The sequence below is a fragment of the Nipponia nippon genome, unplaced genomic scaffold (assembly GCF_047370975.1).
Source record: "Nipponia nippon isolate SJK-2023a ecotype South Korea unplaced genomic scaffold, ASM4737097v1 scaffold_11, whole genome shotgun sequence".
In the NCBI taxonomy this organism is placed as follows: Eukaryota; Metazoa; Chordata; class Aves; order Pelecaniformes; family Threskiornithidae; genus Nipponia; species Nipponia nippon.
This window is the reverse complement of record NW_028262302.1, coordinates 7,476,020-7,491,268: the sequence shown is the minus strand read 5'-3', so window position 1 is coordinate 7,491,268 and position 15,249 is coordinate 7,476,020. Positions and strand designations below refer to the sequence as shown.

Below are 15,249 nucleotides of genomic sequence, written 5' to 3'. Positions count from 1 at the left end.
CTACTTTGCAATTTCCCTACTAATCCCCACCTTTTCTAGTTAACCGACTCATATCCAGACTACCAAGTATTTTACCAAGTACACCTACTGCATCTCTGTCACCCAGTTCAGAGGATCCCAAGCTGTAGTATAGGTAGCAGCAGTGATATACTTCTGCTTGTATACGTACACAGCTGCAAACTGTTGCTGCCATCAGTCTTGAAAGCCTAGACAACCTGTTACCCCTGCATGATCCACTAGGAGCTACTTTTGATGAACTCGTACTATATTCCCTTGCACGCAGCCCCATAGCAGCAAACTCCTGGGCCCACATCAGCCTCTGTATGCAGCTCTCCTCTTAACAAATCAGCACACCCAGCTGACAGAGCAACCTGACAACAACGAAGCACTGCAAAGTCCATCACAAATGAGTATCTTTACAAACACCGATATGCAATAGTTAGCAAGAAGCTTCTCAGAAAGGAAAAAATGTGTGCAAATTTGATCCTATGAATACTCCTACAGTAAAAAGATGGCATATATATCATGTTCACGGGTAGCTGCAATGTAACAAACCAGCCTGGGTTACGCAGGGAAAGCCACTGATACTTTCCTGGCCTTGTAAGCAAGCTGGAGTGGTCCTGGCTCCATGCCTCCAATTGACATGAAGAAGAAAGGCAAAGAAAAAAATCCTGTGACATGGTCCTGTAGGGCTGATCTCACCGCCTGCCCCTGATAAGTCCCAGATGAAACTGCCTGATAGGGCACCATCCGTTCCTTTCCCACCTCCATCTGTGACTGTCTCTTTAGATCAGGAGCAGATACTAGTCTCTGGCCTTAATTTGGCTGTAATATTTGCCAATTATTTTAAGAGATGGCGACACTAACTTCTATTGATCTCATTAAAAGTAAAGGTCGTTGTGCAGCTCATTTGTCAGGGCTCAATATTACCTCCTCAGGCCAAAATAATAGCATTGATTTTGGAACCTTAATCGAAGGTTAATTGGATTGAAGAGTGTATTAGGTTTTTGCTTTCTTTTGTTGTTGTTATTACAGCCATCATCTAAGGGTTTGCTTAATCCTGCTAGGGCAATCCTGCCCAATGAAACTGGTGTCAAATTAGCAAAGGGTGCGGATGGAGAATAGCCACAATTTGGAGCCTGCTCTGTGCCTCTGCTCTGAAACTGTTCTTGTCCATAGCAGATTAGGATGGTCACACACAAGAGATCCGATTTCACACCCTGCCCTCTGCGATCTGGTTGTGAGGATCAAAACACAGTGCTCTCTAGTGCAGTACTATCGCTATGCACTGATCTAGCATCACAGCAAGGTGATATCTGGACACACATGATGCCATTAAGATACAGGAATAGTTTTTAGGACTCCTGGAGTGTAGTCCTAGCATGCCCCGTTCTCTCTGTTGGGGACTGAGGAAATTATTTTCCTGCTCAATGCCCCATCTTCCACAGCATTTAAGTGGGAAGAAATATTCTGACTCATCCGCCCAGGGAACTGAGGGACTAACTTGATAAATTTTTACGGATTCTTAAAAGGACACAGGTAGAGAAGACCAGTTGTTGTTTATTTAATTGTTTCTTGCATCTCTGTCAGACCCAAAATGGCCACGGGGATCATTTTCCCTTGGCTTTAAATGTAGTCTTATTTCCTTGGATTTAACATAAAGCATCTTGCTGAGACTTATGCAACTGATTGACACTGATGCTTGAGACTGACTTTCAGTAAGAAATGGGTTCATGTGTGATTTAACTCTTTTACCTGGTGTCTTTGCACAGTTCAGAAGCTGGAAATGCTGGAGGTCACTATCCTTGCTTACCAGTGCCTTGTGAATTTTCATTAAGCTTCAGACAAGAGGAAATGTAGGAGAATTTGCAAGGAAACCTCTCCCCAGACTGAATCAGCAGGTGCAAAGAGCAAGACTAGCCATTTTCCCCAGAAACAGTGTTCTTCTCCATGCTCCATTTCATCTAACACTTGAGTGTTATAAGCACAAATACTTGAGACATGAGAGATTTCCACACTTGCGCTGACAAAGGGATCCCACCCTGGGAAATCCCACTTAAATTTTAGCAGCTACAAGGCAGCAGCTCCTGACTCTTGGCAGAAGGGTAAATCCCAAACTGAAAGCATATTTCAAGTCGCAAAGCTGTCAACCATGAGAAGGTAGCTGGGCTCTTTACTGAGCTAAGAGATACCGTTCCAGTGCAGAACCCATTTAGTAACAGAAGGAAGCAAAAAGCCACAGTAGGATGGGGTGACAGATGGCAATAATTGTGCACAGTAGCTCATCTTAAGTACCTTAGCTGTTTGCTTTCACTTCTCAGCTGGACAAAACACTTTCCTGACTTCTGAATCATCCATGGCTCATGACCACGCTCTTAGTGAGCTGAAGTACATGGCATCATTTCCTTTACCTGACTCAAGACCAAGTCAGGGCAATCATGAGGGACTCTCCACTCGGCTGCCTGAGCTGGCTGGTTAGCTGGAGGCAATACAGCACATGCCACGAGTGCATCTGTAAGCTCCACAGCTCCTACAGCCTGCTGATCCAGGAACCTCTGCGGAGACCAACAGAGCATCCACAAGGAGGGACAGGGAGGACCCATGCAGCAGATCAGATATAATGTTAAGATTTGCATACAGACAAGATCTCTCTAAATGAATCAGGCAAAATCAGAACGGGTGCAAAAGGTGCATTTGTGCCATTTAGGATCTTCTTTAAAAGTCCATGCTCTAAGTAGCCTTGCTATCCTTCCTTCCCTCCTGCATACAGTATGCTACAAACATCTTGAGAGCCCCTCAGTCTATTCTTCCTCCCTTCCCTGCTCTACCCAACTCTTCCAAATGTACCTTCCCAACCGAGACTGTAAATGCTCTTGTGTCTTCAAACAGGAACAGCCCAGTTTCCACGTGGCCCCCTTCTTAACGCTGCCATGCCCTGGTCTTCCCTCAAAATTCATGCCAGCTCATTTCTTGATAACTGCCCTCTCCAGGCTTCCCTCCCACTGTCAATATCCTAGCTGCATGCTCATCCTCAGCTACACTTGCACATGAATAAGTAACTGTTCCACAGGCAGATATTTCAGTGTTTGCACTTGTCTTTAGAAATCAAAGCCTTCTCTGATTAAATGCCATTACAATCCAGCACTTGGACGGATCCAGAGAGATTAATGTGCTTTTGGGCAGCTTTAATGATAATCCTGCTACAGACGGTATTAAGTAAATGTCAGTAACCTGGTTTGAAGGGAGCTTTCACCTCAGGGATCCTTTCCATTTAGAGGAGAGAGGCTCAGCTTGCTTTTCAAGGCTGCATTGTCACACAAGAGAAATCCTGCTTAGTGAAGACTCCTCTTCCTCCGCCCAGTAAAACAAAATGGAGTAAGATGATAGAGGGATAGACAGATAGACAGATAGATAGATAGACAGATGGATAGATAGAGGTGGTTTATAGGGAGCTAATGCATCTCTTGAAAGCCAGAACTGCTGTATATTATAAGCCACGTCATAGTTTTGAAACCTGGGTTGCCACCCCCTCCTCATGTTCCTGTTAGTGTCTGCTGCCTTTTGCTCACTTCACCACCATGCCATGCAGTTCTTTACCCAGGGCACGAACAGCAGCAGCTGATAATGGACCTTGGTCATATTTGTCCCCATCTGCTGCACCTTGCCAGAGGTGTAGGGCGTACACTGCTCCTACCTCATCTTAGTGGCCATAATAACAGACCTCGTTCCCCATCACATGATTCTGACAGGCTCGGTATTCCCTCCTTTCTACCGTCGCTTTATTGGCAATCAGTAAAAGTTAATCATTAATTTCAGGGGGTGGAGAGAGAAAAGGAAGAAAAAACAGCTCAGCGCAGACACTGAGAGAGTTTGCAGAAACTCAGTCCTACCACTGAGCTGAGTAACTTCCTATACCTGACAGATTGCCAGAAACCTCTGAGGCTTATACTTTGCAGTAGTAGAAGTCTGTTGATGACTTTTTAAAAATTATATCTTAGCCCTCGTTTAGAGACCAGCTCAGAATTAGCAAAATATGTCGTGTCATTGCTGCATGGAACCTATTGTGCCAAGATGTCACAAAACGACCTTCCCAAAGGCATGGATAAACAAAAAAATGAGCTGAATTTTCACCCTAAATCTCTCCTATCGCAAGCAAAAGCCTCTGCGAGTCAGAAAAACTGAAATTAGCTGCTTCTCTGCTTCAGTTTGGCACATACTGGCAGCAAAATATCCCACCAAAAGGCTGAAGTCATTGAATTTTCCACCCTGACTGGCTGGAGAAAGCTATGGAAGATTGCAAAGGATGTTTTTCCCTGGGCTTCTACAGACAACTTTTCTATCTCCAGCAGTTTTAGAAAATTCAAAGAAGCAACCAGATTCCCAGGGAGCTACACTATGCTAGCTACCTCAGTCTTAGAATGGATCTGCTGTCCAAGAACTGTGAGGAAGCCCAGCTCAAAATCTGAATGTACATATTGCTCAAGAGTCTTCCTGCTAATGCATCAAAACAAGCCTGACTGACTATTTCAAGACTTGAGGAATATTCACTGTTGTATCTGAGCACTGTGGGCTACATTTGACCTCTGCCTTTGGAGCAGAAGAAAAGGATAGGATAAACTCACTCAAAGAAATGACGGTCTTGCTTTTGACCAGTTGACTTGTCCAGATGAATGGAGCTGACTGCGTGTTCTGACATGGACAAGGCTTTTAAAACCTCTCTTGATAGCAAAGTCCATGAGCTACCATGTTCTCAAGAGTCACACTATGGTGCTCTTTGCAGACCAGATGCATCATTGAGGCACTTACCTTGGTAAATACAAAGAAAGATCATCAGTACAAAACAGACACAGAGGAGGAATTGTGTCTACCTCTGATCAGCTGACAATGACCTCTGTGATGCCCTGATGAGAGGGAGGAGGAAAACCAGTGACCCAAATGCTCCAAATTCTTCGTGATGGAGATGTGAAAGGAGAGAGACTGCACTATCTACGGGTAAGATTGTATTCATTTAAGAAGTCCCTTGAATGAAAATGCATCAGACATCTTGCAGGGAAGAGAGCGTTGTTCACTATTACCCATTGACCTTGGCTTGTTCATCACAATTACAATGGAAAGACAGTCTCAAAATCTGCTTTAACCTTAGACCCTCCTTTCCTGTATTTCAGTGGAGAAACACATGAAAAGATATCTGCCTTTCTGCCTGCAGAGATTACTAGAAAATATCTCATTGACTTCTGCAGGGTGCAAGGCCAGAGGAAGAGGCAAAGAGAAACAGGCAGAGAAGCAGGCAGGTTATTGAGTCCTCCACCTGTAATTTGGCTGAGCTCTTTAGGCAGAGAAAGAGCTGCATGCTGACTCAGGGAGGCAGCTGAGAAGATACACTTAATCGTCTCTCCTTGTGGGGCATACCAAACTCACATTTCCCCTCCCTTGAGAGGTCTTTGGCATGTCTCTAACTGATGCCACATGAACTTTGCCATGGATAGACAGGGAGCAGAGAGGAGGAAGAGCAGAGAGAGAGGAAGCGTTCAGATTTTGGAGTTAAGTGGATGGGCAGATTAAGTACAATTGATTTTATGCCGTAGCTCTTCGATAGGCAGTCAACCAAGTGCAGCTTTGAGGCTCATCCGTAGGGCACCAGGGGAAAGCAAGCAGCAGTGCCTCAATCAGCACTCACTGACTGGGAGGGGTTGCTTGACACACTGTCCAATGGCTCAAAACCCTTTCCCCCAGCATCTTCTCAGCCCTTCTGGGAAGTAATACCTTTTTTCTCTCAAGAATCTCTCAGCCACAGAGAATCCAAAGGGCTCTCCTGACTTCATGCCACACATACCAACTATTTCACTCACTGGGGAAATGTAGCCTCTCTGTAGGGATGAAATCTGGCAGCTGTTTAATGAAGGACTGCAAAACTACACAGTAATGTAGGACCAGGAAGCAAAGAAGAAAACTGTTGCATCCCGAAGAAAAAGGGAGATTTTGGAAAGCAAAAGAAAACAACCCATGTCAGAATATTATGCAAAGCACCATGGCTGAGGCTCCAGCACTCTAATAACTGTGATCATATAAGACCTATGATTTATACCTCCTGCACAAGGTGATAGCTGTTGGGATATAAAAGCTACATCCCATGCATTTGTCCAGGAGAAAGTTAATGCAGAAGAAAGAGAGGGAAAGAAGGGAGACAAAAAAAATCAGAAGCTGAAGTTGTTCCTTTAGGATAACAGGAACTGCCATCTTGGAACAAACCATGGGTGTATGCAATACAAGAGCATGGTCATCTTTCACTGTCTGTCTCCTTGAAGATCCCTCTAGCTGTGCAGCCTACAGGACAGTGTTCCCCAAAAGGGGTTATATACTTTTCCCAGAAGCACAAGAACTGAGATCTCTCAGATTGATTGTTCTGTTCACATCTGTATGTGCTCCCTTTTCTGCCCCCTCCTGTCCTGTCAGCCTCTGTTTTGCATCAACATCAGTTGATGTCAACATCAGTTTTGCATTGCCCACCATGCCCAATTCAGAGATGGCTGAGAAACTACCTCATTGACATTGATGCCATTCCTCTCCATGTAGGCCCTGTCGTTCACCTGTCCCCCTTCCATAAACTCCATGAGAAGGACGCGCTTTGTTGAGAGCTCCCAGTAGATCCTGGGGACCTGAAACAGGAACAGCTGGGTTAGGTCAAACAACAGGCTGGGAAAGCAAGGAGAATATATCACACACAACCCAGAAAAGGAGTAAAAATGGAAGAGGCTGAAGTGAGGACTTGTTTTTTTCCTGAGCACAAGGGAGGTAAATCCGTCTACTGGACTGTTCCCCAGGACAGCAGCAATGTGTGCATGGACAACACACCAATTCAACAGCAGCAGGATCTGTCCTCGTGCAGCATTTCTGGCCATGCTCTACAAGATTTTGACCACCTCCCACTCCCACTGATGTCTGAGAGCTTTCTTATCTGCTCTGCAGCTCCTCTAGCTGGGCTGTTTAACTAGTACCTATTGCAAATTTCTGAATCATCCACTCAGCTCCTTTAGACAGGAACTGCATCTCGTTTGCTACGCACAGGGCCCACTCATGCAGCTCTAAAAATGATAAGCCATCGTCATAAATTGTATCTCTGCAGTGCCCCTTGGAACACAAATGCCTTTGAGCTGACAAACCCTGCATACTTAGCCCATCTGCAATTGAACTGGAAGAAAAATCAAGTGTCACAAATAAGGGGCCTGTCACATAAACCCTGGGAGACCCTTAACTATCTTACAGCCAACATGACACAGTAACAAGTGTAAAATGTCAAAGCACTTTTCATTCAGTCTGCAGTAAATCAAGCTGAGTGAGGTACCAGTAAGAGGCCTGGTCTCACCCAGGGAGACAGTGACGCAAGTGTTGCTCAGGCTGGCTCCCCCTTTTCCAGCCTCTCTCTCCAGCCAAATTCTTTCCATGCTGAAGTCCCTACTGTCAACAGTCCTTTTGCTGAAGTTCCCTTTGGATATTCCTCACTTCACTGTGCTGACCAATCTCCCAAGCTGTCCAGATTTGCCTTTGCACATGGGTGAAGCCACAAAGGTACATTTTACCAAAGATATAAGGGAACTCCACCCATTCCCATTACTGTGCCCCAGTAGAGATACACATTTTGGATCCTGTAAAGAGAGAGCCAGCTGTGCAGCCCCCTCTCCTCACCTGCCTGACTCAACTATGGACCTAGGACTCGCACACTGCTTTAGATCAAAGACTCCTTTGCTGAGCAATTCCAATGTCCCTCAATCCCACCGTTCAACACTCCTGGCGTACTTTGCATGTTAACCTTGACTTTGATGCCAGGGATCCACTATGAGCAAGAGGGATTCAGTTACTCACAGCCTTATCAGCTTATCTGGATGTCCATCCTTTGCAGTTAGACTGGTGAGAAAGCGAACCAACTCCAAAACTAAGTTTCCCAGCCCATCTAGCTCACTGATCCCTGTTGCCTTAGATAATTTCAGATGACACTCATTCTTGTCTTAAGATTTACAGGGGCAAATCAGTGGGCTTGTAAAGCACTATCCATGCTCTCAGAAATGCCTCTCACTCACAGCCAAATTCTTCAGTGATTTTTTTAATTACTCACAGATGTTTGGCTGTAATGCTAGCGCATGGAAACAATTTATCTCTGGCTTTAAAAGCTCAAACAGGTTCAGAGCACAAAATCTACTTCTCAGCTTTCTAGCGTGTTTAGGAAAATTAATGACACAGGAGCCCAATTCTTCCGTTGCCTTTGGGTGATGAACACGTCTCTGAATTGGCAGGTCAGACGGGAGGATCCATTATTTAGCCATCTCAAGCCATTTGTTATTGTTACACATATTGATACCATGATAGCTCCTTAACCCAGCGAGGAGGTGATTGGCCGTCTCCATGGGGATTTACTTCACAGTATCCTAGCTACAGCCGCAACGGATACAGCTCTCCAAGGTGCATCACTTCTGATAAGCGTCCACTCAGCAAAATCATTGGCCTTTAGTCTTCTGTAGCCCTGGTGGCTTTTAGCTATCTGTGTCTATAGGAAGGCCACTGCTGCCACTGGGACTGTCCCAAACCTGGAGTCAGGTGACAAGGAATTATAGCCCTTGCATGGAGGAAGCAAAGAGAAAATGGATGCATCAGCCTGTGAAGTCTAACAAAAACTCACCTCATTTCAGACAGCTGTCACTTCCATCTTGGGACTTCGGCATAAACAGGAGGTGAAAACCTCATTTTGATGTGTGTATGCAGGGAGTTCAAAGGAGGGTGCATTTTTTGCTGCCTTTGTGTATGTGCAAATGCAGTTACGTCAGTGACCGTGCCCACAGCACTCTGTGTGCTTGACCATACTTGTGTATTTCCAGAACACACACAGTGGAGGCTTGTGCCTCTTGTATGTCAGCAAAAGGTTCGTACACATTGACTTTGAAGATGTGAGCTTATGTCTGCAAAGAAGAGGATGTGTACATTTCTCATTGTACTTGAGACATTTGTCAATGACCTCAGTCAGTGTGTAGCAGGGAAGGTGGAGTAAGAGTGTCAGTGAGGAAGAGCACAATATGGATGCAGCTGAGTTTGCGTATGAAGGTAACATGAAGGCATTAGCCATGGTTGTGTATGCAGGATATATGTTCAACTCCAGAGTGAGAATGTGCTTTTTTGCAGGAGGAAAGATTTGTACAAACATGTTTCCTCCTGAGATACATGGTGTACCAAATCCTACTTGACATCATCAGCTTCAGTCTAGCTTTCCTGTTTTATGTCCATTTCCTGCCCCTAGTTGAGATAAAGCCCAGGAAAATGTACCATCAGATGGCTCAGCAAAGAATGGCAAATTCCCAGGTCTCTGGACAAGTTCAGAAACAGTGTTTGGGGAAGTGAATAGCAGGCTCCAGAGACTGCTGGCCCCAAGCCACCACTCCTCATCCAATACATGGTGCCTACAGCAGGAAAGAGACGAGGAGGAAGCCTGTCTCAGAGCAGTTTCTGGTCCGTATCAGCAGAGCAGTCTAAGATGAACAACACAGAGGGGCTGAACTCCATTCTCCCTCTGTGTGGTTCCTCCAGGTGGTGAATGAATGAGGTGCACAAGACACATAAAGTGAGACTATTAATGCACATACATACATGGAAATATGTGTTCCCTCACCTTCAGGAAGTCAAAGTCCTTGAGCATATGAGCAACCTTCTCAGAATTTCTGCCTTCATTGAGGAAATCCAGCTCCAAGGGCAGATTCTTCTTAGCTTCTTCCACCAGCCACATGAACTCAAAATCTGGAAAGATCTGCTTCACAATCAAAAGAAGAACCTGAGAACAAGGAAACAGACAATCAGTCAGCTGCATCCTGGCTCCAAAGCCATGCTGCTACCCACAGTGCTGTTTAGATGGGATCGTTCCATGTAACTTACAGACAAAAAAAACCCAACCTGCACCCCAAGTGCTTGTAGGGTTCCTGCAGTATCGTAACACAACACACGGTGTCATGCCTTGGTCGTGCAACACAGATTTTGGTTTGCCCTTCCGCACAGGCATATCTAGGAGTTAAATTATGGCACAGACACCAAAGGGAGCCCAGCTGCCTGCTGCCTAGAAATAAGAGAACAAAGCCCTGGAGAAGAGACCACATGGCCAGACCTCGCCAAAGGCATGGCCCAGGAGTGACTCTCTTCCGAGTCCTATAATTCTACAAGTCACTGTTTGATTTCATTCGAACAGCCCTCAGATAATACAGAAGAGGAAGATCTAAAGTAAGACTTGTCACTTCTATGTTACTTCTTCCACTGCTGAGCAAGAATTTTGCTAGCACAGAAAAATCCACTGAGCAGTTCAGAGGATTTTGTGGAGTTTGGATACAGGCTACAAGTCTTTAAAGGACACTTCTGGTGGGGGTCAGAGGGCGAGTTGCGCCTCAGCGTCAGTCACAGCCCTCCTCAGCAATGCTGAGGTGGTGTTTTCCAAGTATCACATATCTACTACCTGGCATCCTCTTCTTCTTAAAGGGATTAGGTATTCAGCTACATAGGGCCTTGAAAAGCCCAGCAAAAAGTTCCTGGAAACGTCTGCTTAAAGCAACATTTAAGGGGTGAGTGATGGGCAGTCCTTCCTGAAGAAAATCAAGATTATGCAATTGGAGGGCATCATCAAAGCTGCACAGCAGCCAAGCATGCTTTCTGTTCAAATGAAGGGCCAGCTTCTCAACCAGTGTCACAAATTTACACAAGCTGACAATTTGGACCATATCTTAGGGAAAATAACTCGTTTGGCTTTTTTTAACTACCTGAGTCATAAAACAAGCATAAAACATACAAATGCAAGCCACTTTTCTGTCTTTGTCTTACTTGTTCTGTACATCCATCTGAAAATGAAAACAGACTTGTCAGTGTGTTCTTGGACAGTTTCCCTTTCTAGATCTCCACCACTGAGGTGGGAATTCCTGCACTGCAGGAGGAACATTTAAAGCACACACAGAAAGCTGCTATCATTGAAATGTATGACAAAAAATAAATTTATGAACCATCACTGCTCCTGTTCAGCTGTGTGAAAACGTTTGTTCTCCACCCCTGTCTCTACTTCTCTTATCTAAATGTCAGTTCCAAACTCAATGTTCCTTTAAAAATGTAATCACTAGGTTCCAGACACTATTGAATGATTTTTCTACTGTTATATCCAGAGGCATAAATCCTTTCAAATTTATGTCACCCAAATGAAATGTAACCAGCGATCTTCATGAATGTGTACATAAACTTTATAGGGGCTGCAGGATTATTTCATTGCTGCCTGATGTGAGAAAATTCATGCATTGTTTTTTGCTTTCTTTAAATGCTCTTTAAATCAATTTGCCAACTTGACCATCAGCAGGGACATACTTAACACGCATTTGGCCTGTCCTTTTTCTGACATCTGTCTAACATATTGTCTTGAAACAAGTATTGATATAAGAAGAGCAGTGAGGTATCTCTCTCTGGATTTATCAGATGCTGTACTGATTTTTAAAGAGTCAGCACTGATGCTATGAAACCTCAAGTGAATTTAGGAATTTTCCACCTAGCTTTTCCCATTCAGATTCCTTCCCATCAGTCTCTAAATAAGACCGTCTCCATCAATATTTAAATCAAACTCCTACCTAGCTGCAATGTCTGTCTGATTCTTAAAGGACCAGAACCTCAGTACACACAACCTGGCTTTCAGTGCAGCCTACACAAAAACAGTCCCACACAAGGATATGATGATGCATGTAAGCCAACACTCCACAAGACACCCTTTAAAAACACGACTGCATGTGTTATGTCATGAGCTACTTTTCCATAGCTGTGTGTACACAACAGATCTTGAGGATGACAAGCTAGGCTGTCTGTAGAGGAAGGACAATTAGGTTAACAGGTTGGACTCGATGATCTCAGAGGTCCTTTCCAACCTTAACAATCCTATGATTCTATGAAATAGCCAAAAGGAAATACACTGGTTTAGTTTCAAGTTTCCCAGGAAGATTAGTCTAAAAACAGAAGAGACAGGAATAATTCTAAAATTATTTGTTTAAATGTCTCTTACCAGTATAACCATCAATCACAGCAACATAGTGTGAGGGGGGATTTTTTCTGTTATACCCACTGTTAAAAGTGCAAATGTCCCAAGGTGGATCTAGGTCTTCACTCATTCATACACAATCCTTCTATTGCCCTGGTCTCATAGTCTTTTGTTACCTTGCATATCCTTCTTCCTTGATTGCTTAGCTTCTGCTACCCTGTCCTGGGCAGGAGTGAAGGATGCCATAAGCCTCCTGAGAACTGCTGTGCATGTGACAACTCACAAAAGCAAACTTAGCTGGCACACTGCTGCTGTCAGTCCTGGAGAGGATCTGAATCAAATCCAAACCTACAGCTGGACCCAAAGTGAGTTCAAACAGTTCTCTGTTCTCAAACCAGCACTGAAACAGACATATTCCATCTTACTGGGATATCTTTATCAAACCCCAAAATTTATTTCACTACGAGTTCAAAATAAATGTTCAGCTGCAAACTGATGTGCTCTAGCTGGAACCAGCTGTGTTTCTCTGCAGACTAGCCAGGATTGCTCAAAGCAGGGTGTTTTAGCTGCCTAAAGAAGATTTAGTTATGTGCTCCTCTGAGAGGGTGCTGGCAGGATCTTTGATTCCTGATCTCCTGTGATGGAGAACTGTGTGTCATTGAATCAGCAGTACTCTCTAAACACTTATCAGACCCCCTCAGCTTAATCTTCCCCTCTTTAGTCCCATGGCCATACTTGTCTGCCAATGGATGTGCACTTTACAGTACTATACATACAGATATAGGCTTACTAGGAGAGCTGAAAGCTTTAGCATTACCATTCACAGAGCTAATGCTTCCCCTCTCCTCCACCTCAGCCCTGTCTCCATTTCCTGTTCCCTGCCATACCACTGGCATCTTTGAATACTGCAAGGCAGTGCAGTGCCACAGCTTTTCTACAGTTTCTCCCTTCAGTGGGCTAGACTTAGAAGTTCGGGAGAAGCTACAGCATTGCACTGGGAACATGAGTGGTACCCACCATTCAGGAGAGGAACAGGACACAGGCACTGAAACTTTTTTCCTAGCTGAATCCCTCATTTGTGCATCTGCCCCTGTTAGGTAACCACCTCCATTTTTCAGTGTTTTTGTTTTCAGCATGAATCAGCTCAGCATTAAGGAGCTGATCAAGAAGCAGAACTTAATCACAGCAAGCTCAGCCACTGTTGAATCCACACTGGAATTTAACTGAAAAAACATGCTAACCATGGAGAATGGTTTTTCCTTGGCCACACAGACCTGACTGCAAGGGGAACTGAGAGCAGTTTAATCCACCAGTTAATGGGCACACAGGCAGAAGCGAGACTTCAGGACTCACTCTCTAGCTTTTAAATCTCATATGGACTTACTCAGATGTCATTCATGTTTACCTGTTTTCTCCTTCTGCTTTCCTTCACTCTTACCCTCTTGTTCAGCCTCTCCACCCACACAATCGCCCTCACTGCAATCCTCACCAACTTTCTGTATTATTCCCGTAAGACAGCATTTATCTCTGTGGAGGTTTCACAGCTACAGGATGGTGTTGTTATACCTGCTTACACCATGGGTGAATGTGGCCCCCACACGTTTCAATGGCAATTGCTTTGTAAGTCAAAGTCAACGGGTAGTTTTACCTCCATGAGCAAAATATCCTTGGAGCTCTGAGCTTGGACCTTTGGGTGCTGAATTTTCACTGCCACCGTTCTCCCATCCTGCAGCACTGCCTTGTGCACCTGGGCTAGTGATGCTGCTCCCAGGGGAGTGTCCTCAAAACTCACGAAGAGCTCTTTTATCTGCCGGGAGAAGAGAAAGAGGCATCAGCTTGCAGTGCCAGAGACTATCCTAAGGAAAGCCCTGCCCATAGGCCAGAGACAGCGTGTGCCAAAGCTGGGCAGGCTCAGCCCTTTCATACTTCCTCTGTTCCCTGCCTGAGCCTTGTCACTGCTTGGACTCCCAGGGAAGCCTGCCAAGCACCAAAGTGCCCTGGAGATACTCTGCTTATGGAAACCTGTGGCAGAGCCCCAGCAGTGCATTTCGTCTAGGACACGGAGCGGCGAGGCAGCATGTGAGGGACCCCTCCAGGCTATTCTGAAAACAGGTTGGAGCGATTATGGTCAGCATCCTTGGCTGTTACTGGGTGCAGAAGCCAACACCTGTCCCTTCGCATTCTTTTGCAGATATTTAATAACACCCACCACCACAATCACCCCCTGAAACCTAACAGGGTGTGTTCCCATGCATTACAGCAGCATCAGGCAGCTTACATGGTGAAGGCCAGCACGTGACCGGGAGCAGTGGTAAGGGCTGGATGCAGGGCAGGGAGATAAAAATTGTAGTTTGCACCTCAGACAGCTTGGCCTGAAAACATGTTTTATGTGACGGACTTTCTCATGCCTCCAATAAAAGTAACCAGTGCTCTCAGCTCAGAAAAAGCACCAGGCGGGGACAGCAAAGCACTATGGGGGCAAGAAAGGAAAGTATTAGCAGCTCTGGGTATGAAACTCAGGACTAGGCTATAAGCAAAGTTGCAGATGAGGAAGTAGATTCACCACAGGGATGTCCAGGAAGCAAAAACCAGGCAATGGGAGATAGGCAAAGGCCCGTCTGCCCTGCATAACACAGCACCCTGCTAGAGACCCTCAGCGCAGCACCAGGCAGCTCAGGCCCTGGAAACACTATTACCACGGTAGCGTGATATCAACCTGGCTGACTAGCCAGGCCCCTCCACACAGTTAATTAGCTCAGAGGGAGTGCCAACGTGCTTATGCGGCTTCAGGCACGGAGCTAGTTCATGTAACACTAGTCGAGGGTTTCTGTCCCGCTCTGTAGAGCAAGGTGCAAACAAGCTCTGAGGTATCCAGAAGTCAGCAAAGGGAATCTGTCCCACCCTTCCCACAGGCTGGACTGATTTCGGGTGAGCAGTTGAGAAGCCTGTAATTTATGCAGTAACAGAAAAGAAAGAATGTCAGTGCATTTTTATAACCTGCTTTTTAAAAGGTAATTAAAGATGGGAGCTGCAGCGAGCTAGTAATTAAATATGAATAAAGACCTTCTAAGCAAAGTCTTCATGCAAAGTGTTAAACGAATATTCTTTTTGCTGACAAGGAAGAAAAATACTACACAAGGAGCAGCCTGTTCCCTCCTGCAGCTGCCAGGGAATGAGCCCCCTCCCACACCACCCTACCCCTTCTCTCCCAGCCCCTTCCA

General features: G+C 45.2%; 1 protein-coding gene across 3 annotated transcripts in view; it reads right to left on the bottom strand.

Annotated features, from left to right (window-relative positions):
* The window catches only part of ADCK1 (aarF domain containing kinase 1), an 83,207-nt gene that overhangs the window by 11,929 nt on the left and 56,029 nt on the right, over window positions 1-15,249 (bottom strand). The window contains exons 5-7 of one of the 3 annotated variants that reach the window (XM_087747419.1): window positions 13,677-13,835; window positions 9,653-9,811; window positions 6,540-6,656 (exon numbers count right to left, since the gene is read on the bottom strand). In XM_087747419.1, coding sequence (XP_087603545.1) covers window positions 6,540-6,656; window positions 9,653-9,811; window positions 13,677-13,835 — 435 coding nt within the window. The remainder of the gene's footprint in view (window positions 1-6,539; window positions 6,657-9,652; window positions 9,812-13,676; window positions 13,836-15,249) is intronic. The other 2 variants (XM_087747420.1, XM_087747421.1) reach the window with 2 other exon arrangements.